This window comes from Blennius ocellaris (genome assembly GCF_963422515.1).
Source record: "Blennius ocellaris genome assembly, chromosome: 1".
NCBI lineage: Eukaryota > Metazoa > Chordata > Actinopteri > Blenniiformes > Blenniidae > Blennius > Blennius ocellaris.
Genome location: NC_137650.1, coordinates 4,060,897 through 4,083,764, shown reverse-complemented (window position 1 = coordinate 4,083,764; position 22,868 = coordinate 4,060,897). Strand labels below are relative to the sequence as shown.

At 47.4% G+C, this 22,868-nt stretch overlaps 1 protein-coding gene across 1 annotated transcript in view; it reads right to left on the bottom strand.

Moving 5' to 3' along the window:
• The window catches only part of eprs1 (glutamyl-prolyl-tRNA synthetase 1), a 44,938-nt gene that overhangs the window by 5,583 nt on the left and 16,487 nt on the right, over positions 1-22,868 (bottom strand). Inside the window, 12 exon segments of the mRNA XM_080495213.1 lie at positions 101-375; positions 1,216-1,410; positions 1,489-1,680; positions 7,825-7,944; positions 7,946-8,038; positions 8,948-9,112; positions 12,662-12,832; positions 13,150-13,267; positions 13,340-13,452; positions 13,525-13,732; positions 13,808-13,944; positions 14,216-14,326. Coding sequence (XP_080351339.1) covers positions 101-375; positions 1,216-1,410; positions 1,489-1,680; positions 7,825-7,944; positions 7,946-8,038; positions 8,948-9,112; positions 12,662-12,832; positions 13,150-13,267; positions 13,340-13,452; positions 13,525-13,732; positions 13,808-13,944; positions 14,216-14,326 — 1,898 coding nt within the window.

Sequence of the window (22,868 nt, the reverse complement as noted above, 5' to 3'; positions counted from 1 at the left end):
CCACACTACAGGGCAGGACAAGATGTAAATATTCCATCAGGTGAAGCTGAGCAGACAGGATATTCCTCTCTCGCCATTAGTTTTGCTTCCAGCGTCTCACCGTGTTTGCTTCTTGGGTCCCTGACCGTCTCCTGCGCCTCCTGCGCCTCCCGAGTCCTTCCCCTGAGCAGCCTTGTTTCCTTTTCCCTTCCTCCCTCCTGCTCCGCCTGCTCCTCCTGCTCCCTGCTTCTCAGACGTGTTCTCCCTCTCCTTGCGAGTCTTGTCCTCTCCTCCGGTGGCTCCAGCCGCGCTCATTGGTTTGTAGTCCTCTCCGGTGAGCATCTTGTATTTGCTCTTCAGGTCAAGGAGAGTCTTCACAGCCTGGTCCACCTGATCCTGAAAGCAGCACAACAGCAGTTTCTCAAGAACCACACACACATGCATGCAGAGAACAAACCACTATAAATATTCAAAAATGGCAAGTACACAGAAGTTCGTGTGGACAGAGACAAAGTGGAGTTGATTCTCCACTCTTTAATTTATGACCACTCCCTCAACCTACATGTACTTCTGGATGCTGTGATCAGCACACGCAGAGCTGTGGAGGCCATTATTGTTGTTATTGCCATTTACTGAGCATGTGCAGAGGAACTAGCTACAACCATAGAAATAAAACCTAAATGCCACACGGCCTATCAGCACCTGCTGACGCGACGTGCCGACAGCGCCGCCATCTTGGGGGAGGTCATTTTAAAGCTGAGGAAAAGCTCTATCCCATGGAAACCTCACGGAGGAATTACCGGGAGAGGAAAAAAAATCTTCCACGGGAAAGAGCTTGACCTCAGCTTTAAAATGAACTATTGTTTGCGTTGCTACGTGGACTAGCAAGCAAGCAACAGATGTTTTTGTGGATTTTCTAGCCTGGGATTTAGGTTTAGCACAGGTGGGAGACCACGCCAAGATGGTGGCACTCCAGGCATGTCACAGGCATCTAGTGTTCTATATCTATGGTTACAACAACTGTAGTGCACATGCTCAGTAGCAGCGAGTCAGAGTGTGTTGTTTCCCCCCATTCACACAACCACTGAGTCGGAGTGTTTTCCTTGGGAGCCATCTCCATGTCCAGTTGCTCAAACCACCATTGTGTCAACAGATACTCAAAACGCAAGATTTGCGTTTCGCGTTCCCACTCGGAACTTTGTCGTGTGAAGCGCCCAGTCTCTCAGGACCTCTCACCTTTGGGGTCTTCTCCGATTTCAACTTCCTCACCAGCTCCCCCTGCTGGGCCACCTGAGAGAAGAGCTGGTCGGAAGATGCGGGGGCAGAGCCGGGGTCGAGGGCCTGAAGTCCTGGCTTGTACTCCTGTCCAGTCTGCTGCTTGTACTCCGCTTTCAGCGCGAGCAGCTGCTTGACGGCAGCGTCCACCTGATCCTGCCAACAGCCAGAGACACACACAGTCAGACCGCCGCAGTCGCCAATACCGGACGCTCGCAGCAGGGATTTTCATACTTTAGGAGCCTTCTCCACTTTGAGCTTCCGGACTAGCTCCCCCTGCTGAGCCACGCAGTCGTAGACGTTACCGTGAGCAACGACTGGTGGGGGGACTTTAAGAGCGGGGGCCGCTCCAGGCTTGTATTCCTGACCTGTGGCTTGCTTGTACTCGGCCTTCAGGGCCAGAAGTTGCTTCACAGCAGCGTCCACCTGCTCCTGAAATGGCAAAACTCTGTTAAGCCCGGTTCACACGGCAGGATTATAAATTGTCGGCAGATTTCCCAAACCGAAGAGACCACACACATGGTGATAAAAAAACCACAGGTTTAACAGCTTTGGTCGCACAATGTGCGGTGTGCAACATCAACACACCACACACAAACCGATTTCACTTGCGAACATCCCCAGTTCAGACGAGAAATCTCACAAAACCTTGCAAGATCGAACGTGATTCCAGAGTCAACAAACCTGGTGGACGAAGAGGATGCAATGGCGATTGTTTGTGTTCCAACATGTTGAATATCCCTGATCTCGGACCGGTGCGGTCCCGACATCGTTCCGAGCAGACGGGAGCAGTCTTAACACGCCACAATGTCTGATAAGATTATCTTATGACAATCTGAGCATCCTTTAGATTGTTGGAAGAGGAGAATCAGGGCCAAAAATAGCCTAATTATCCTGCCGTGTGAACTGGGCTTGAGTTGACGTTTCACAATCCAGAGATTTCTGCAATATTCAATATCTGTAACTCTGGAAAATGTACTCAACTTTCTCAAATTTAGAGGTTGTGTTTACCTGGTTACAGACAATTCAATCCAATCCCTGCTCTGAGATTTGATAGTTATTACAAACTCGGTGCATGTCTGAGAGAAACCAATATTCTTAAGTCACATCAGACTCTAGCCCCGTTTCCACCGCACAAAAACTACCGGCCTAGACCGGTATAAACCGCTCCAAAGGCCACCGCTTTCCGCTCCCCTTCCGTTGGGGTACCAGGACCATGGAACGGGTCTGAGTTTGAGCTGCTGTCTGCTGATTGGTCAGTGATTTACGACACGCCCTCAATATGTTAATGTGCCGGATGAATCCTCTGCTGTCAGTGTGGTCAGCTGTGCTCTGGTTGGTTTGATTTTCATTTTCTTTTCTTTGCTGCTCAACTTTAGTGTTTGTGGTGAAAGAGCGACTTGAGGCAGGGGGAGACCGGGGGGAGGGACTTTGCATCGCGTTGGAGTTTTCTGTTTGCAGCATAGCGCTCGCCGTGTCGTGGATGTGCGTCCGGGACACCGGAGTCTGGAGCTTTCGTCTCCGGCGCTGACCGCGCTCCGGCAGCTCTGCTTTCCAGAGGCGGTCAGCGTTCTGTTCAGCCGTGCTCAGTGGCGCTTTATCGCGGGGACGGACCGCGGAAGCCATGAAAAGGAGCTCAGAGCTCGGCGCCTCCGTGTTCCGGCGCTGAGCTGCCGGACCGCGATCAGCGCCGGAGTGGAGAACCTCCTGTGTTTGAGCAGAAAGCTCAGACTCCCGTGTCTGTGCCTCAGCCAACCGGGGGGAACGCTCCGGCCACTTGCCCCGCCCCGAGCGCTCGAGTGCGGGGCAAGTCGCCCCAAGTCGCCGGCAAGTGGCCGGAGCGCTCGCTCTCTCACAACAAACACGGAAGTTGCGCTGCAGCTCTCCGCTGCAAAAAATGACTGCTGCAAAAAGTAACTTTTTTTCCCCGCTGCAAAAAATAACAGTGCAAAGTGGAGAATTTAAACAACAACAGAGGATTTAAAAGATCTACATCTGACGACTTTCTTTTCTGTTATGTCACATTTCTGCGGAACTCATAAGCCCCGCCCACTTTTAACGCTCCTCTCTGCAGTGGGAACGCGACCCAAAATTTCAGTCGGGGTCTCTATTCCGCACCGCTCCGCTCCGTCCCGGCACTTGTGTGCGGTGGAAACGGGGCTTTTGTATCTGTAGACCAGGGGTGGCCAACCCGTGGTTTATTGCTTGTCAGTGTGTAGCAGATAAAAAAAACTAACAAAAAAGCCTCTTGGCGGGAAGTTGAACACTTGACCTCCTGCATCAAACCAGCTGCTGTCCCACTCGTTCTCTATGACACAATCATAAACTTTCTAATTGTAAACAGCAGAGTCCAGCTCCTCCTCCTGTCCAGTTATTGAGAGGAGCGTCTGCACTTCATTGAAAGATCGAGATTGTTGTGTTGCATGACGACGTTTCAATAAATCCAGGTAACAAAACAACCAGTGAGTGCAAAACACGGTATATAAACAACAACGGGAAGGTTTACGGCCGATGACTGTGTTGTCGATCCTCCTCACAGACTCGTCCCTCAGTGCTCGGGACCTCAAGAGAGGGGTGACGGAAAATTGTAGCTGGTGGTCATGATTTTTTTATGTACCATCCACAACTTTTTCAGTGGGAACACAGGAAACCCCCACACAAATAGTGCGGTGGAACCGTGGCTTTAGTGGCTCTGGGTTTCTGACTGGTTGTTCCCTTGCTGTAGACTGATTGATCCCCATTTCACTGAGTTATTGTGAGAGTGACGATCGGACTGGAAATGTGAAGATTATGTGTTATTCTGGTGACTCAGGCCATGTTTACACGTACCTGGGTCTTTATAAAAACATATTTCCCCTCTACGTTTACAAAAAAATCTTCATCGGCACGGACCTGCATATACAATAGAACCTCTAAGGAGCGACCGGTAGGAGAGGACAACCTGAACTGAGCAACACGTCACTGTTGTTGGGATCTCACAAGACCACAGAAAGTTTGTTCATTTCGAGGGAAAGACAATTTTCAGTTGTGATGATACACAGTCATGAGATATGAATTCGGACTCAGGAATATGATTGACCATCACACCCAGTGGGGGGGGACCTTTTTCCACAGCAGACCCATGCAAACCCTCCCCCGCTTTCCGCTCAAAAGACGCTTCCCCCATGCACTCATCCAGTGCCTGATTGGTTGAAGTTCTCAGGATTTGACACCTTCGAATCCACAAACCTGAAAAAGCAGTCTTGCAGAGAGTCTTCTCCTGTGAACACCCGGGAGGCGCTGCATTCCAGCAGCTCAGCTCACCCAGTGTTAGCATACAGCTAACACCAGAAGCCTGCAACCAGGGGCCTTCACTCCTCAACTCCTCTGTTGACCCGACCACGAGGGTCAGACCTTCCCCAGATCCAGGGACCAGCACCCAGAGTCTGATCTCCCATCAACCAAGAAAACCAACCAGTTCCTCCAGGACGGGGACGGCGAAACGACGCCTCACAGAACTTTTTGTGTTTTCCTCAACGAGCAGGAAAACCATCACAGACCTGAGCGACCAGCTCCTCAGTCTGGACAAAGGAACAACCAGGTTCCTGAAACATCAACTCCATCTTCCTCTCCTCGGCCTGCAAAAGCAGCCAACCACAGTTAGCAGGAGTTGCTAACTACAGGAGAAGACACCAGCTTCCCTCCAGCAGGACAACAACTGAACTCCTTCAAGGAAGTGGTAACAACAACTGGGCTTTACCTGAGATTAGTTAAACCTGATGCTATGATAGAACTGTTTAACTTCATGAAGATGTGTTGCTTCTGTTACAGTGATTGAGTTCTATAGATAATGATATTAGGAGCAGTTATCAACCTGTAAACCAACGTTAGCTCGGCCACAGACACAGGGTCTGCATGCTAATCTTTGCTTTACTAACTAGTTAACTCACAATCCTACACATATCACATCAAAGACAACATCACACAGTAACTGAACACCATCTGACGACTCCTGACGTTTTACAAGACAAGTCTCATTCACATCAAGTCATTCTAGAAATGGTCCTTTAGCAGAGACACACAGGAAGCAGACGCTAAAGACTAGCTTCCATGTTCCATTGTTCTCCAGCACATGGTGGAGACCCAGGACAGACTTCCTGCTCTCTGATAACCTCCATTGGAATGTAGTTTCTTGTGATCCGCCATCTTGTTTTGTAGTTCCATCACACGTCTCACACACACACACACACACACACACACACACACACACACACACACACACACACACACACACACACACACACACACACACACACACACACACACACACACACACACACACACACACACACACACACACACACACACACGCACACACACACACGCACACACACCAATGAGGCTCAGCGAAACATGATCTGTGTATACTGCGTAATTACAGGAGTTTCTACTAGATAAGGGAACTGTAATTCTCACCCAGCTATGCCTTTATTTGCTTCAGTTCTGCCTCTTATTTGCAGCCAAACGTGTCTTCTTGAAAGGACCTACACGGTATTCCACTGATCTCTGTGTGGGCGCATCTAAACATGGACATACAGTAATGTACATGTTTTTGCTGTATTTCTTATATCTTTAAGGGGGTGGATTTCAAAGCAGCAAAAACTGGGAGAAATCCTCAATAGGGACGTTCTGTTGGTCTGGCTTTTTTTTTTTAAGAGCAAACCTTTGAATATAATTTTTTTTTCTATTGATTTGCATGAAAAACCATTTTCAATCCATGTTTTTTTTTCACTGCCAAATCCTGTGAAGCTTTTAACTCAAATTCCCCCAGATGTTGATGCTACAAACAGTATAATATTAGTAGGGGGAAAAAATAGAGGACAGATTGCGCCATATACGCATGAAGAGAACTAAAACGCTTCCATTTTCTCTGTTCATTGAGAGCATTTATGATTTATAAAGAAGCAAAATGCTTTTAAATAACCTGTTAAGTTATTTCTAATGGCGTTGTCATCTCTACCGATCCAGCTTTCATCAACAGTATGAATAATAGCCAAAAATGTAGACTTTAGTTAAACAGCTTGAAGGCCAAGTGCCAATAGCCTTTGAAGTTTAGTGTCCATCTAATTAAAGCATTGGGAAACTTTAGTCAAAAGGTATTTTGCAAACAGTATTGAAGCAATTACCAAAGTCTCAGAGTCCTTTAAAATGCTCAATTATGCCATAGATGCACCTCCTGCTTTTTACATTGATTCTTCCCGAAAGAAATGTGAGGAAAGCAAGCAGATTCCGCTTTTCATGCTGTTATATTCCTGTATGAGACAGATGACTGTTCACTCTCCACACCGAGTGCTGTCAAAAAAATCTGCCTAATTTAAATAACACCTACACCTGGACTCCTGAAATTCATTACCCTTGTGTATTCATTAAAGTGTGAGTTTGTGGTTGTTGCACCTCCAGCTTCATTCCTTCATCACACATTTACATGATCCGCATGCCAATAATAAGGTGTCCGTGTGGTCCTTCAACCAATGCTAACAGATGCTTCAGATCTGTTGTATCAATACAAACCCAGCCTTTGACAGGAACATGATATATACTGCACTGATGAAGTTGCCAACCTCAGTTGCGCTTAACCCAACAATGGATGACAGGGCGTGGAGTCAATTCAAATATCAAGGTTGGACTGACACACACACACCAAGCTGTATATAGGTAGTTAGAATTTGTGTTTTATTTGTTTTCATTGTTAATATATATAATTTTTGGAATCATACTTGCTGTTTTATTAATGTGCACAAAGGTGAATGAAATGTCGACCTCTTCTGTGTCAAGAACTCCAAAATCCTTCAATCTTTACTGTTAATTCTGATAATTTTAATTAATTTAACTATTAATTCAAATTCCTGATCAACTGTTTAGTGTATCTTATGAGACTGATAGAACTGAATTGGCTATCATTTCCTGTTAAGACAGGTGGAGCTCCGAGGTTCTGATACAGATCAGATACAATTTTCAATAACATAATTAATAACTATCTTTGTAATTATTCATCATCATCGATAGCCAATCACAACATAAATGGTTCCTTATGAGGTAAGAATTCCCTACACAGAGCACGTATTTAACTGTTCATATATTTAACTGTTAACACACCATGATGAGGAGACACCTGCAGAAGGAGGACAACAAACAGGTTTTCCTGAAAAATTCAAGCTGAGCAACACTGAAATGGCCAAAATACTTGGGCTGGATCGGATTATTAGAATATTCAGGCCACGGGTGATACATGATTGTATCCATACTACACTCCGGGCTAACTTCCGTGCTCATTCCATAACAATCTCGAAAATCCCTGTGAAGAGGGTCAGAGCCTTGTGCACAGTGTGGATGTTGAGTTTGACGGCAGGCACACTTTAGTTTCAATTTCCCTTAACGGCAGAGGACATAAGGAGGACAAAACCAACCGCAAGAGGCTGCAATCTGGTCCCACCAAGCAAGGAGATTTTAAAAGATTTATATACGGTTTTTTTTGACATTTCATTGGATTTTGCACCAGAATTAAAATGGACTATGTTGAAATTGTAATACTTTTCCCTTGGGAGCTTTTTCAGACTTCAGCTTCCTTACGACCTCTCCCTGGTGAGCAGCGTGCTCATACAGGCCTGAGGAGGACCAAGCTGCCAAAGGGGGGAGTAGAGAAGGAGTTGGGTGTGGCCATGCCTGGTTTGTAATCCTGACCCGTCTGCTTTTTAAACTCTGCCTTCATTGCGGGGAGCTGCTTCACAGCAGCATCGATCTGCTCCTGTTGCCATGGAGACGTCAGCAGTTTGTGTTGTAATCACAACTTGTCTTGCAAGCAGCATGCAAACACAAATGATGACCCGGCAGATTCACAGGGGACACAAGCGTAGCATGAGGACTGACGGGACACGAGCATAGCGTTAGGATTGACGTGACGTGAGCATGAGGACTGAAAGGACACGGGCGTAGCGCAAGGACTGAAGGGACACGAGCGTAGCATGAGGACTGACGGGACACGAGCATAGCGTGACGACTGATGGGACAAGAGCATGAGAACTGAAAGGACACGGGCGTAGCGCAAGGATTGATGGGACACGAGCATGAGGACTGAAAGGACACGGGTGTAGCGCAGGGACTGAAGGGACACGAGCGTAGCGTGAGGACTGATGGGACACGAGCGTAGCGTGAGGACTGATGGGACACGAGCGTAGCGTTAGGATTGACGTGACATGAGCATGAGGACTGAAAGGACACGGGCGTAGCGCAAGGACTGAAGGGACACAAGCGTAGCATGAGGACTGATGGGACACGAGCGTAGCGTGAGGACTGACGGGACAAGAGCATGAGGACTGAAAGGACACGGGCGTAGCGCAAGGACTGACGGGACACGAGCATAGCATGAGGACTGATGGGACAAGAGCATGAGGACTGAAAGGACACGGGCGTAGCGCAAGGACTGATGGGACACGAGCATAGCGTGAGAACTGACGGGACACGAGCGTAAGGACTGATGAGGAAAGTAGACAACGGGATGAGGTGAAGGAGGAACCCAGCGTAGAGCATAAGGTGGAGGGTGTCTCATCCTGGTCCTGGAGAGTCTGTTTGCTGCGTTGAAACGAGGAGGACCAGAGCCAACAGGACCAGGAAGACCAATGTCACACACCAGTACGGAGCAAACCTATGTCCATACCTTGGGTGCCGCCTCTGATTTCAGTTTCCGGACCAGTTCTCCCTGCTCAGCCACGCGGGTATACGGACATGGGGCCGACACAGGGGCAGAAGGCAGGGCTGCAGCAGAGGTGGGCGGGGCCATGCCAGGTTTGTAGTCCACACCGGTCTGCTGCTTAAACTGCGCCTGCAAAACAAGGGGTTGCAACAAAACCCTGAGGTCTGGTTTGGCGTTCAGGGATTAAGTCCTAGACCAGGGGTTGGCAACCTTTAACACCCAAAGAGCCATTTCCACGGAAAAGACAACACTGGGAGCCGCAAATACTTTTTGACATCTAAAATGAAGATAACACTGTATATATTTCTTTTTCTTACCTTTACACTTTGTATAAACAACTATAGTGTGTTGCTTATGAAATCCACGAAATGCTACAGAGAAAATTACATTTTATTTATGTAATGAACACATTTTGAACATTTTGAATTCTTGAAAAAAATAACAATGGGTAGCCCATCCTTAAGGGTAGTCAAAGCACCAAGGTGTACGGCTGGGGTTAAAACCGAAGCATGAAAAGAAAGTTTCTTTTTTAAATATTTTTTTCTTTCTTTTTAATAAATGCGTTTGTTTTTTTTATAACAAAAAAGCAACATGCCGAGTTGACTGTCTCTTTCAAATGAATTAAAAAGCTGAACTTAAATTATCCATGTAGCAAACAAAAGCAAAAAAATGCCGTGAGCCGTCATCCTTATATCGCCTTTGGGCTTTCAGAGCGTGTAGCGGAGCCTTGACCTGAATTTAAAAAATAAATTGGGAAAAAAAGCACTGTGTCACTAAACAATGAAAAATAAATATTTGCAAAATATCTGCATAAATATTTATTTTACTTGGTTAATGGGACTTCTGCACACAGCGTCTGCAAACCGGGGCTGTACGAAGTCACTTTCATCTTTGCGCAGGACTGGAAGCTGTCGTCTGTGAGGCGTGAGCGGCGTTTGTTTTTAATGGAGTTCATGGAGGAGAATAGCTGCTCACAGACATATGTGGATCCGAATATCGACAGGACTCCAAAGGCCTATTTCTTCATGTTTATGTCGGTGTCGGGGATGGCATTCCATGTTTCAAACACGAGTTTGTCCGGTCTTGGAAGGTTCTCAATATCACTCCATTTGCGATTCTCAACAAGAGTGGCCTTCTGACGGGCAACGTCTTCAAGGTCCTCTGTCAAGCGTTTGAATTGGGACACCCACATGTCTTTGTCAGCGATGTCAGCCAGCTCCAGCTCCAGGTCAGGTTGACTTACACCTGCGAATGCCGTCACATTTAGCAGGGATGGACCGATGGTCAGGGGAGTGACGGGGAAGGACAGTGTGGTTTTTCCCTCTCTGAACTCACGGAAGCGTTTCCCAAACGATGCTTGCATTGTGGTGATTGCAGACTGCAAATACTCTGACTTGATCACCTTGTGAGCTTGTTTGAACTCCCTTAAAGAGGGGAGGTGAGACAGTGTGCCAAACTGTCAGTTTGCGCTCAAACGCCAACACCTCCTCCAGCATGTGTAGCGCTGTGCCTCCTCTCCCCTGAAGAGTTGTGTTCAGGTTCGCTGTCATGTCCACCATGAAGTGCAGCTTTTCCAGCCACTCTGGCTGTTCCAGCTCAGGAAAGCTGAGCCCGTTGCTGCTCATGAAGGTTTCCCCTCTCCCAGACATGCAGCAAAACGTTTCAGCACCTCTCCTCTGGACAGCCACCGGACTGTGTTCTGCAGCAGGAGATCAGAGTACGTGCTCTCCACCTCATCCAGTAACCAACGGAACTGGCAGTGATTTAAACCTTTTGCCAATTGTCAAAGGATGTCAAATGACAACATTCATGCTTCTGTGCATTCTGGAGGAAAAGTTTGCGCTCACAATGCCTCTTGGTGCAGGATGCAGTGAAAAGTCAGCAGCTTTCTATCCAGTGACTTGTGCAGCAAGGCCACAAAGCCCCCGTGCGCTCCCGTCATACTCGCTGCCCCATCGGCAGCCACTGACACCAGGTGGGTTGTTTTTATTTCTTTGGCTCTTAAACAATCAAGCACAGCCTCACAGATGTGGTGACGAGAGTGGTAGGCCACTCTCGTCAGAGGTAAATGCAAATGAATCTGCCCAGGCCTAGTGAAATGAAAATTCGACCTCCAAATCACTCTGGCTCTATAGCCACTTCTAGGGACATTTTTATGCTAACTGGCCCAAGGGCAAAATGTTAAGACGCGGCAATCTGTGAAAAAATAGCCGATAAACGGTTCCAGTTTCGTTGCTCGGTGAACCGCTTCTGACCAGTCCGGAAATCGCAGATATGTGCGTGACGTCACGAGTTGGACACACGCTGTGCCCGAGTTGTGTTTACATTATGGTGGAGATGAAGAAAGGGCTGAATTTAACGACATTTCATCATCATCGGGCATTTCAAACCCAGTGATTGATGAAGAAGACACAGAAGGGTCGTTCTGCCACATTGGTGACCGTTTTCAACATGTTTGAGGAAGCAGAAGACTGTGACGTTGATTCGTCCTCGTCTCCTCAGCCTCAGCAGCCGGCAGGTTTCACCGCGGCTTTGAGGCTTCCTGACTTTTAGCAGAACGACCCGGCTTCGTGGATCATGTAGAAGCGCTTTTCCCACAGTGCGGAATCACCGAGGATGAGTCCAGGTATCACTTGATCGTTGCAGCCTTAGACCAGCAGTCCACTCGGCGGGCCATGCAGCTGTTGTGCGCTCCCCCGTGTCTTGGGAAGTACGCCGCTCTCAAGCAGCTCCTGCTCCGGAGGTACAGCCTGTCTGCCGCCGAGAGGACGGACAGACTCCTTTCCCTGCCTGGTTTGGGAGACGGCTCGGCTGTAGACCTGATGGACAATATGCTGTTGCTGCTGGGCTCGACGAGGGTGGATTCCTTTTCCCTCACGTCTTCCTGCGCCAGCTCCCGCCGCCCGTGCGTGCATCCTTGGCTAACTCCCGGTGTTTAGCCGTGGGACACTCCCGTGTTTTGGATGTGTTGTGCTGTTCTGTTCAAAAGGCTCGACAAATGCACGGCGTTTTGGCGGGTAGACTGGCTTCCGCGAGTGTGACGTTTATTTTGAGGGACGAAAAATAATAAAATATAATTCTATTTTAATATTTCAAGATCACAATCATCTTCCAATTTAGAACTAAAATTAAAAAAAAATTATTAACACACAAAATACTTGTAATTTATTTTCCCAAGCCACAAGTATGAGGATGAAAGAGCCGCATGAGGCTCCGGAGCCGCGGGTTGCCGACCCCTGTCCTTGACAAAATCCCATTTTGAACCAGGACTACTGAAATGCCTTTCTCAGATGTGGATTAACATAGTCTCAGACTTGGCCTAGTCTTGAGTCAAGTCTTCTTTCTTGAGGGAAGACGAGAGCGAATGCAGGTCTAAACCAAGACTTAATCGAGACATGGCCAGAGGGTTTGATCTTTTTTTAAAGAGAAAAAGTCATTTGAAACATGGCTTCCGTGGTGGGTCAGCAGGGTGGCGGGTCAGACGGAGCTCTGTGAAAAGTGAATCAAGCCTGGAAATGTATCCGCAGCATGAACCCTGTTAACCCTTTAAAATCAATATATTAGCCGAGTCATGGCCACCATAGATGAACGGATCTCAACTGAACGTGCTGGTAGTTTTTCCATGGAGTTCTATTTCTTGTTAGTCAGTCTCCCCCCCACCCCCTTCAGCTGACTCACCTTCAGAGAAAGCAGCAGCTGCACTGCTTTGTCCACCTCATCCTTCGGTGCCTTGGCTGCCTTCAGCTGGCGAACTGCTTCACCCTGAGCTGCAACACTGGAGAAGAGGTCTGCCGCCGGGGCCGGGGCCGGGGCCGGGGCCGCTGAAGGAGTCTTGGTCTGGGTGACAGACTGAGCAAAGAAACAAATCAAAAGGTACAGTTCATCCCAGATGTGTGGCAGCACAAAGTGTTCAGCCTAAACCAGGCTGGACAACTGCAGGACAGTACTACTGAAAGGAGGCTTGTCAGGTGGCCTGAGGAATGTTCTGTGTTGGAGTGCAAGTCAAGTTTATTCATAAAGTGCTCTTCAGGCTACAGCCTGAAATCATAGCAACCCTATTTAACTGGGAGCCAATGAATCAATAAAACATGACCAAATGCTCCTATGAACAGTAGTATTTGATGTGAGCACATGGAGTTGGCCTGCATGGTGTCCTGTTCACTCACTGTGCTGTTTGAGGATTGAAGCTTGCTCTTGTCCTTGGACCCTGCAGTAGGCATCTCCTTGGTGTGGCCATCAGGAATGTAGAACAGGATACAAGGACTTTCCTTACAGCTGTTAGGACTGCAGATCAACACAGTCAGAGCAGGTAAGGCGTGGCAGAAGGAAGCAGCTTCAGGTGCTCCTCTTCCTCACCTGATTGGCTCGTAGGGCTGGTCACAGATGTAGAAGCCTCGTCTCTGCAGCTGGATGATGTCTCCCTTCTTCAGGTTCTTCAGACAGGGGTCTCCCAGCATCTTTTCCTCCAACTGAAAACAGGACCCGATGAGAAGCCATACAGGACATGTCTCACATGTGCCATGCAGAGGAAAGTGCCTGACCTTGCTGTTTTTATTGATGTAGTCTTTGAAGTCATCGTCCTTGGTTATGATGGCCTTGGAGATGAGCGGCTGGTAATTGATGCAGATGGTGGGCAGCAGGGGAGCGCTGCTGGTTTCAGCCAGCCATGTGATCTTAGCAGTCTTCTTGTAGTCCTTGTTGTCCAGGTTGAGACGAGCCTCCATAGACGTGACCTTACCCTCAGCACCTCTGAGGAGACAGAAGAGAAGGAATGACCTCCACCCAGTCCTTCAGAGGCTGGCAAGCCCAGCAACCATCACATACCTATTGATCTTGGTGATGATGAGGTTGCCCCAGTTGATGAAGGTGACCACTTCTCCTTCTGCTAAAGTCTCTGCATCAGCTCCTTCGACCAGAACTCTCGGTCCATACCACACCTCTTTCATCCCCACCTCAGTGTTCTGCAGGAGCACAACCCCCTCCGTCATGATGCTTTCCAATTAGCACACAGGGTAAACAAACCACTGACGATGTCATTTCATTAACAATTTACAGAAACGGTCAATTCAATCTGAAAATATTACCCAAAGCTGTTTAGCACTCCTTGCCAGCTGTCTTCATTCGGAAAGGCAAGTGTTATACACCATGCACCCAATAGCTCAGCCGCAAAATAACTTCTTCAACATCTGAATATCACAAAAGCTCAAAATCCGAAAGTGAACCGGAGCTCACCTTTGGATGTTTAGCTACTTCCCTCTTCTCCTCGGCAGCTTCAGGGACCAAAACTGGAACCATGTACAAGCTGGACAGGGCCGTGAACCTGGGAGCCACCGGGTCAATAACCTGCCAAACACACACAGGTCAGTCTGAGAGACAGCCGAGTTCACTCACAAAGTTCTCAATGAAGACAGAAGAAAAGACAGAATGATGCAACCAATTCAGTGATTTAAAGTGTGGTACGAGAGCAAAGCAACACAAATGTAGAGAAAATGAGCCAGATCAGTGCAAGCAGACTTGGGGGGGCTCGAGGAGGGACCGTCTGTGCCGTGGCTTCAACCTACAGACTCTCTGAACTCGTCTCCAGACAAAAAAGCAAAAAAAGCTCAGCGTGTTGATATTGCTCTTGAAAATTAAATGAAATCATATATTGTGGCGGTTGCTAGGAGCCAGGCCTCTCACCCAAAGGACTCTGGGTAGAGGGGCGGGGTTTTGGGCTCTCCCACGCTGGGGGCTTTTGTGGGCTGTGCCAGTCCTGTTCTGTGTTCGCTACAATAAAGACGTGTTCCAAGATTCAGCTCTGTCCTGCCACAATATTAGTGTTTTTTTCCATATAATCATTTTGTGTAGTAAATTAATATTGTGCTATCTGTACTTGTAACATGGAGCCCAAGCACCACCGGCCGACATGAAAACAACCTGCAGTGTTTCACAGCGTGACCCATAGTCACACACATCAGGTGAGGGCATCATATTCCTGTCAGTAAAACCGTACTAAAGTCACACCACTAAAAAATTACCATTAAAAAACACATTTCATGTAAAGCAAACATGAAGAGACTGTTCCAGTAACAAGGCCCAGAGGAAACCTTGAAGAGAACCCTCCAACAGAAAGTCTTGGAATATTTCTAGAAAGTCTGCATTCTCTGATCCGATGCACCAACATGTTTCAGGAAAAAACGAACACAAGGCAAAGGACGTGAAATGTGTAGCATTAACCCAGTGGTCCCAAACATGACCGGCGACAAGGAGCATCCACATGTTGAAGGGCAGTCAAACCAAAGGAGTGTCACAGCACTCATTCTGCGTGTCCACAAGACAGTGTTGATAATCCAGGCTCATCAGCTGTTGGTCCACAACATTCTTAATTTCTCCTTCAAGTTGCTCCCTCACTGTGAAGTTTGTTTGTAGGCGTCTCCTACTTTTACTACAAGTTCTGCTGAGGACATTCAAAGTCAAACAGAGTAGAAATGGATGTTCTCATTCATACCATTCTTTTCGATGTCTCACTATGGGATACGCCCCCTGCGTATGCCTTAGAAGCCTTATCTCATTACGCCAATCCTGATTGGCTGGTGATTGCGACGCCCACGTTAGGGTGGAGCCACCTACCCTTAAGTAGCTGGCGCTTACTACGCAGCGTCACTCAAACACCTCTTCTCGCTTCGTGCCGTGGCATCGCTCAATTCACAAGCACTAGCTAGCTTAACTGTTCACAGACCGGAGCTAACGCGGCTCGGTTGCCGAGCGCGAGTCGCCACACTGCGACCCTCCATCCTTCAGTACAGCTTGGAGAGTCGCGCGCCTGACCACACCACGGGAAGGTTTCACGGTTTAGCACGCCAGCTAACACCGCCCTGAGCAATTAGCACACCAGCTAATTCACGGCACCTCTTGTTTAGCTCCACAGCTAACAATTATGGAGGCCCACGCTCCACACACCAGAGGGGATGGAGACTCCGTGGAGACTCTGTACCTGTGGAAACAAGATATGTCTTCTTGTTGATAGGTCTGCTTGTTCTGCCTCGGGCTGCTACACGCCTGGCAGGCTATCGCAAACCCCCCCGGCTCATGCGTGCACTGTGCCCGGTTCACCATGAAACGTCTCCGATGACGACAAGCACGTCAAGCTTGCTTGTCCGGCCAGGACCTGTTCTTGTCCTCTGGTGACACACAAGTCACCAGTGAGGCCAAGAGCGGGAATGATGCGGACAGCGGCGCGAGCGCAGGCGCCAGCTGGGGCTCCCACTGGATTGTGGGAGCAATTGCTCTGGCCTACACATCTCAGGGCCAGCAGGCAGCGGTGGGCTCATTCTGCACGGGGCCTGGCTGCATTCTGGGCCCTATGTAAATGGGTCTCAATTCAGGAGATTTGTGCAGCAGCAAGCTGGTCTTCACCTCTCATCTTTGTCCGGTTTTATAAGCTGGAGGTCTCTGCTCTGAGCCTGGCTCATGCAGTACTGACTGCTTGGCCCACTTAAGGCAGAAGGCCATTCCCGGAGTGTTGGTGGTTGACTTGAGATAAGCTTGTCTAACATGGGAGCTTCCATATCCCATAGTGAGACATCGAAACGAGAATTATAGGTTCCTTAACCTAAGCCCCGGTTCTTAGTGTAGCGTGAGTGAGGTGTCACACCAGACTTCTTGCTGGGCGAAGCGAGAAGAGGTTCTTATTTTAAGTGATGCTGCATAGTAAGCACAAGCTACTTAAGGGTAGGTGGCTCCACCCTAATGTGGGCGTCGCGATCACCAGCCAATCAGGATTGGCGCAATGAGACAAATGCTTCTGAGGCATAGGCAGGGGGCGTATCCCATAGTGAGTCCTCTCACTCATGCTACTCTGAGAACCAGCGTTATGTTAATCATTACCATAGTCTTTCTGTGGTACACGAGCACCTTACTGCTACGCCGTCTGCATAGAAAATGGTTTTAAAATTGAGTTTTTGTGAAGGTAAATCACAGCAAAATGATGAAATCCTCTTGGCCAGCGTTTCTTTTCCGACTGATGTTGGTAAAAGCCTGTTGTCTTTAGTTTCATGGCTCCTGATTGTGTTCACAAATTCACTGGCACATTTTGGCTTCCATGCTAAAGCTGCTTCACCAGCCATTGGCTCAGAGAGGCATTGACTCCACCTCTTTCAACAAAACACTGATTCTCAGTAAATATTTCAGAGATGGCAGTAACTTTAAAGGGAAAGTCTAATTCTCTCTGTAATTGACACATGAAGTGTCTGATAGCAGGTCTGGTTGGATACACGCATTTTAAGGAAGTGAAATAAACTTTGTCTGGTGCATCGAGCAAACTCCCTGAGTAAACATAAAGTATTGTGTTGGATTAAATGTGTTCCACCCCAGAAATTATCTGAAATGAACATCTTGAAGCCTGTTTTTAGGTTTAATATACTTGAACTTGATCCTGCTGGTGATTTGACGATATCACAGTGAGACTGTTAAAAGGCTGCAGACTCCCGCTATTAGGTCTTACTGGTCTCTCAACACGTCTCTGCTTGGTAGAGGAGGTGCAGGCAGCAAGTGGACTTCAATGGATACCAAAGCATGATGGAGGAGGAGGAGGAGGAGGAGGAGGAGGAGGAGGAGGAGGAGGAGGAGGAGGAGGAGGAGGAAGAGTACCTTCAGACAGTTAACTCGCAGCTTGGAAACAGAGAGTGAGATGCTCTTAATGTCAGACAGAGAGGAGGGAGGAAGAGAGGGCCACAACAGAGAAATGGATCATTCATAGTTCAATGGTATTGCTTGGCCTAACTACCATGCCCATGCAGTCATTTCTTTTTCAGAAGCAACGGCAGCTATAGATGAGCCAACATTGTTTTTCGTCATTTTTTTTTAAGCTTTGTTTTTCTCTCAAAACTGCAGCGGCACCTTCCGCTGCCGCGTCTGCCTTTCTGCCCTTGACACACATGCGCAGTAGTGGTAATTGGGATCAGCCGTGATGTCACCTGAAGTTACACCGGATGGGCTCAGGTACCATGGCTACCTGGCGGCAATGGAGCTCAAAAGTGTGGGTGCATTTTAAGAAAACAAAAAATAAAACGCGTGCAATGCAATATCTGCAAGACAGAACTTGCCTTCCATGGCAGCACAACTGAGGTGCATGATGAGTTGTCTCGGCAAGCTAAGTGGCTAGCTAGCTGCAAATATTAGCGTAAACAGAGAGCTAACTTACTATTTACTCATATCCCTGTAAACGTCAACATTTAGCGATGGCGACTTGATTCATTAGCTGCCCTTAGAACACGTGCCTTTTCTTTATTTTACTCAGCTGTTTGTACTTTATTCTACGCAATCAAACAAGTGTTTGTTGCTACAAGCATATTTCATTAAAGGTTTAATGAACTATCATCTTAATTGTGTATATTTTTAGTGAGCATATACCTTAAACACTTCAAGCTGAAAACTAATGATGGTTATATAAGAGCAGCTTCATGCTGGTGCGACAAGCTGTATGATTTACATTCAATTTACATATAGTCCAATTAGTCGAATGATCCAAAAAATAATCTGTGATTAGTTGACTATCAAAATCATCATTTGTGGCAGCCCTCGTTTCAAAGTGGCTGATTCTGATTCAAACTAAGGCGAACGGCCAACTTCAATCATTTTGATCTGAGGTCCTACATGAGGTAAGGAGTTGTGAAAATTGAGGCAGCTCAAAAACACCACTATGTTGTGCATGTTCTGCATTTTTCTTGTATTCTACTTTATTTTAAAAAAAAGATGAAAGTTTTGTATACGTTATGGCTGTGTGACCCCAAATAAAGAAAATTGAAAAAAAAAAAGAGAAAATGATGGCAGCTCATTTAAACAAAAGGCCCAATTGTATGTCCTGTTTTAATTCCACGAGAACATGGCTGTGGATTTACGGCAATGTGCTCCACATTTCTTCATATATTCATTAGTTTCAGGAACTGCAACAGCCATCAAGACAACAGGGCTGGTGTCAAACTACACACACTGTACACGTGGGGTTTCTCAGGCAGGCCAATGAGAGAAAAGTGCAGCAGGTGAACTTAAAACTTGTTAAAACAGGAAATCACAAAGCGTTGTGTCAAACAGAAACCTGAGAGCAGCTCGTCCGTCAGCATCAACAGACCAACGGTGAAATGAATGGTTGAATTCGATGATCAGCGAGTCACTGATAAACTAAAGCAGCTCAAGATTTCATTCAAAGAACAGCAGTCAAACCTGGGGAATGTGCAGAAGCAGTGATGTACCTGGCAACGGTTCAGTTTTTGGTGTCATTTAACAAGCAGCTCGGCTAAACAGCCACAGTGAGGTCAGATATCAGCCATGAGAAGAGCCACGTTCAGTAAGTGCAGTGTGGAGCCAACACTGCTCACTGAACCTCACAGATCCTCCAGCAGCATTAAAAGCCCCTGCATACTCCCTTTTTCAACCCATAAACACAAGAAAATTCGGCAGTGACGTTAGTCAGCTGCCGAAAAAAGCATTTGTTTTCGGCAGGACTGTTCATATTCAGAGGAGAAGCTGTCGAACCCGCAGGCCACACCCCTTCAGAGCACGTCTGTGAAGCGCCGTGTTCACTTTTCAACTCCACAGCTTATTTCTTGCCTCCGATGCTTTCAGAAATACATTTCTCTGAACTGTTTCGGTAATAGAGAGTTTTTGTCTGAGCCACAATGTTGGTCCGGTTTTAACTGCAGGAGCTGACCACTCTGAGTGATATGTTCAGGTGCATCACGCAAGTCTGCCGCAGACATGTGAAAGAGCTGCGGGAATTATAAGGCAGTGCTGAAGTTTTGGCGGTGCGGAACCCACATAGTTCGGCCAGGACGATTGGTACAGCCAAGCCAGATTTCTTTGGACAGAGGGAGCTGGCAGGACCCCACAATGCCGGACTTCCTCCTTGTCCTTATGTAGTATGAATTGGCCTTAATAATCCTTTTTATTTCTGCATCTGCAGCGAACAATCTGTCAGATGAACTCTCGTCTGGTAACTCCAGCAGTTTATGTACGATCTGTTCCACCACTCAACCTCTACTTGCATGCGCCCTCCTGCAGCTGGTATATGTACAGATTAACAACCTCTCGCAAAGATAAGGCTTTTGCTTGCAAAATTTTCTCATTGTTTGACAAGTGGAGAAAAATCAACTCCCTACAAACATAGCTAAAAGATTGTAAATTACTATGTTTTGTATCTGCAAAGAGATTTATTTCCCCACAGAGTTGAGGAACTGCTGCAAAACCTCGTCCTTGAGGAGCCTCAGAGAGGATATCACCTTCATTCTAACCACTGTCATGCTGTGCAAAATCTTTTTGTTCAGGTGGAAAATGCCTTTCTGATGGTGAATCAATAGATACTGAGAGCAGCTCAAACTGAAGGCAGAGACACTCCGTAGGTTTCACCTGCTGGTCCCATTTCATCCCTTCTGACCGCCAGAGGCGGTGCTTTAGCACTGGATATCTACAGTGGGGACAACAAGTATTTGATACACTGCGGATTTTTGAAGTTTTCCCACTTACAAAGCATGTAGAGGTCTGTAATTTGCATCAACGGTACTCTTCAACTGTGAGGGACACAATCTAAAACAAAAATACAGAAAATCACAGTGGACGATTTGTAAGTGGGAAAACGTCAAAAATCAGCAGTGTATCAAATGCTTGTTCTCCCCACTGTATGTCTCATGTACGCAGTGGTCGGGCACCTATAACCAACAAAGTCACCTGTAATCCCCAAGCGAACCCCCGGAGTCTATGAGTTCCGGGGTCACCAGTAGATTTTTCTCTTGGAATCTTCTCGCGCATGTATGGTCAAGTGGACGTTAGTCCCGTGAAAATCGTGGAGAGAAAACCTTCGGAATGGACTGCAGTGTTGGCAGCCCCGCGACCTTACAAGGTTGGAGCTGCAAGCCTGTGTTTGCCCTCCAAGGGGCTGGATAGGACGTCATAATACGGTATCGTACAACCGGCTTGTTTTCTGTGTGCTACCTTGACCGCAGCGCTGGGTTCGCCACAGTTAGCAGCAATGCTAAGCCTCAATAATCACCCACCTGGACTAAATTACATTGATACTTATATTATATCATATATTTCATATTGCATGTACATATACATATATTTATACATGTGCAAGTGCACTATTACTATTGGTATTATTATTATTATACGTATACTATTATTATTACTGATATATATATATATATATATTGTTATATTATTGCTACCATTATTAGTAGTACTATACACGAGTATTATACACTATTTCACACTGTTATCTGTATTATTGTTATTATTGTTATATAATGCCTACTTCTAATGGCTCTGCACCTTACTATCCATTTATTTATCTTGCTTTTATCTTGTGCTTATTTCTAAGTGCCCATGTTCCGTTCTTTACTTTATGTCTTATACACAGATATTTTTATTTCTTACTTTTATTACTATTCTATTGTATTTTATAATATTCATATGTACCAGATTGCTGCAACAAGACAATTTCCCTTCGGGGATGAATAAAGTAATTATCTATCTATCTATCGAAGCTAACGAGGCGATTGCAGCAGTACAGGTCAGTGATTTCAGAGCTTCGGCTGTTGCTGTATGTTGCTGCTGTACACTGTTAGCAGCAGTGTTGGGTTTTGTTTCACTCGTGCTTTGGAGGCAATTGCAGACCAGGTTAGTTTTCACAGCTTCAGCTGTCACTTTATGTTGCCGCAGTGAGCAGCATTGTGTTCCACTTCAGCTAACGAGGTGATCAGTATTATTTCTGAGCTTCAGCTGTTGTTTACTTTCGATACAGTAGTGTGTAGATAGCGTCAGTGCTACCGCTCACGTTAAACGAAGTGCTCAGAGCCCACCTAGTTTTTCGCAGCTCAGGCTGTTGTTTCCCACTTAGCCAGTGTGGGGACCACGTCGTTAGTGGCAGTGGTCACGCTGCCCCCCCGTGGCTGTATTGGGGCTTCTCCTCAGCATCAGCTGATTCAAACCTGGTTAGCCTGTTGATCAGCAGCAGCGCTCCGACTCAAGCTGTCGGCGCATCAGCGCAGCATCTCCCGGTGAAAGCAGCGTCCTCACTCCCGCCCCTGGTGCGCTACTGTTGCCATGTCCCACGCCATTGCCTCTAGACTGGAGGATGGTCACGATTTTTGCGCACCCTGTTTGGCAATCTATCATCACAGGAGTCATGCATGAACTGTGGCTACATGCCACGGTCGGTACGCGTGGCCAGGCTGAGAGAGGTGGAGCAGGCCCCAGGAGGGGCTGACCCAACCCGACCCGACGCCTCCCCCCCCCCCCCCAAGGTCGACCGACTGTCAGCTGATCTGGGTCAGATGAAAGACCTTCTGAAGGCTCTCCAGCCTTAAGCCACCGCACTGGCATCTCCAGAGATAGGAACTCTGGATGATGAAGACGCAATGTCCACCGTCGCATCAGCGACTCAGTTCACAGATCTTGGGGTGGACTCCCTGTCGCATGCCTCGGAGTTGCTCTCCCGTTCTTCGGGGCAGAGCCTACTGCGGGGGACTGAGGACACCCCTATGGGGGCCATAATCCGTGGAGCCCTAGCTCAAATACAGCTCGATGTCCCACAGAAGGACCCTGCTCCTGTCAGTGCTTTTTTTTAGGGGACAATAGGCGCCAAAGTGTCTTTTCAGTCCCTTCACCGGAGGACTATGTTAGGGAGCTTCACACCTGCTGAAGACACACCAAGGCGTCCTCCCACTCCAATTGGGATGCCAGGGCCCTAGCCTCCAGCTGATATTTGACACGACCCATACCCGCCAAGTATGGGTCGGGTCAAATATCAGCTCTAGAGACGGCGTCTCTGATAGTGTCTCTGGACGAGTCCTTAAGGCCAGACGCTAGGTGTCCTCGACCCCAATGCAGGATAACGGACGACTTGCTGACG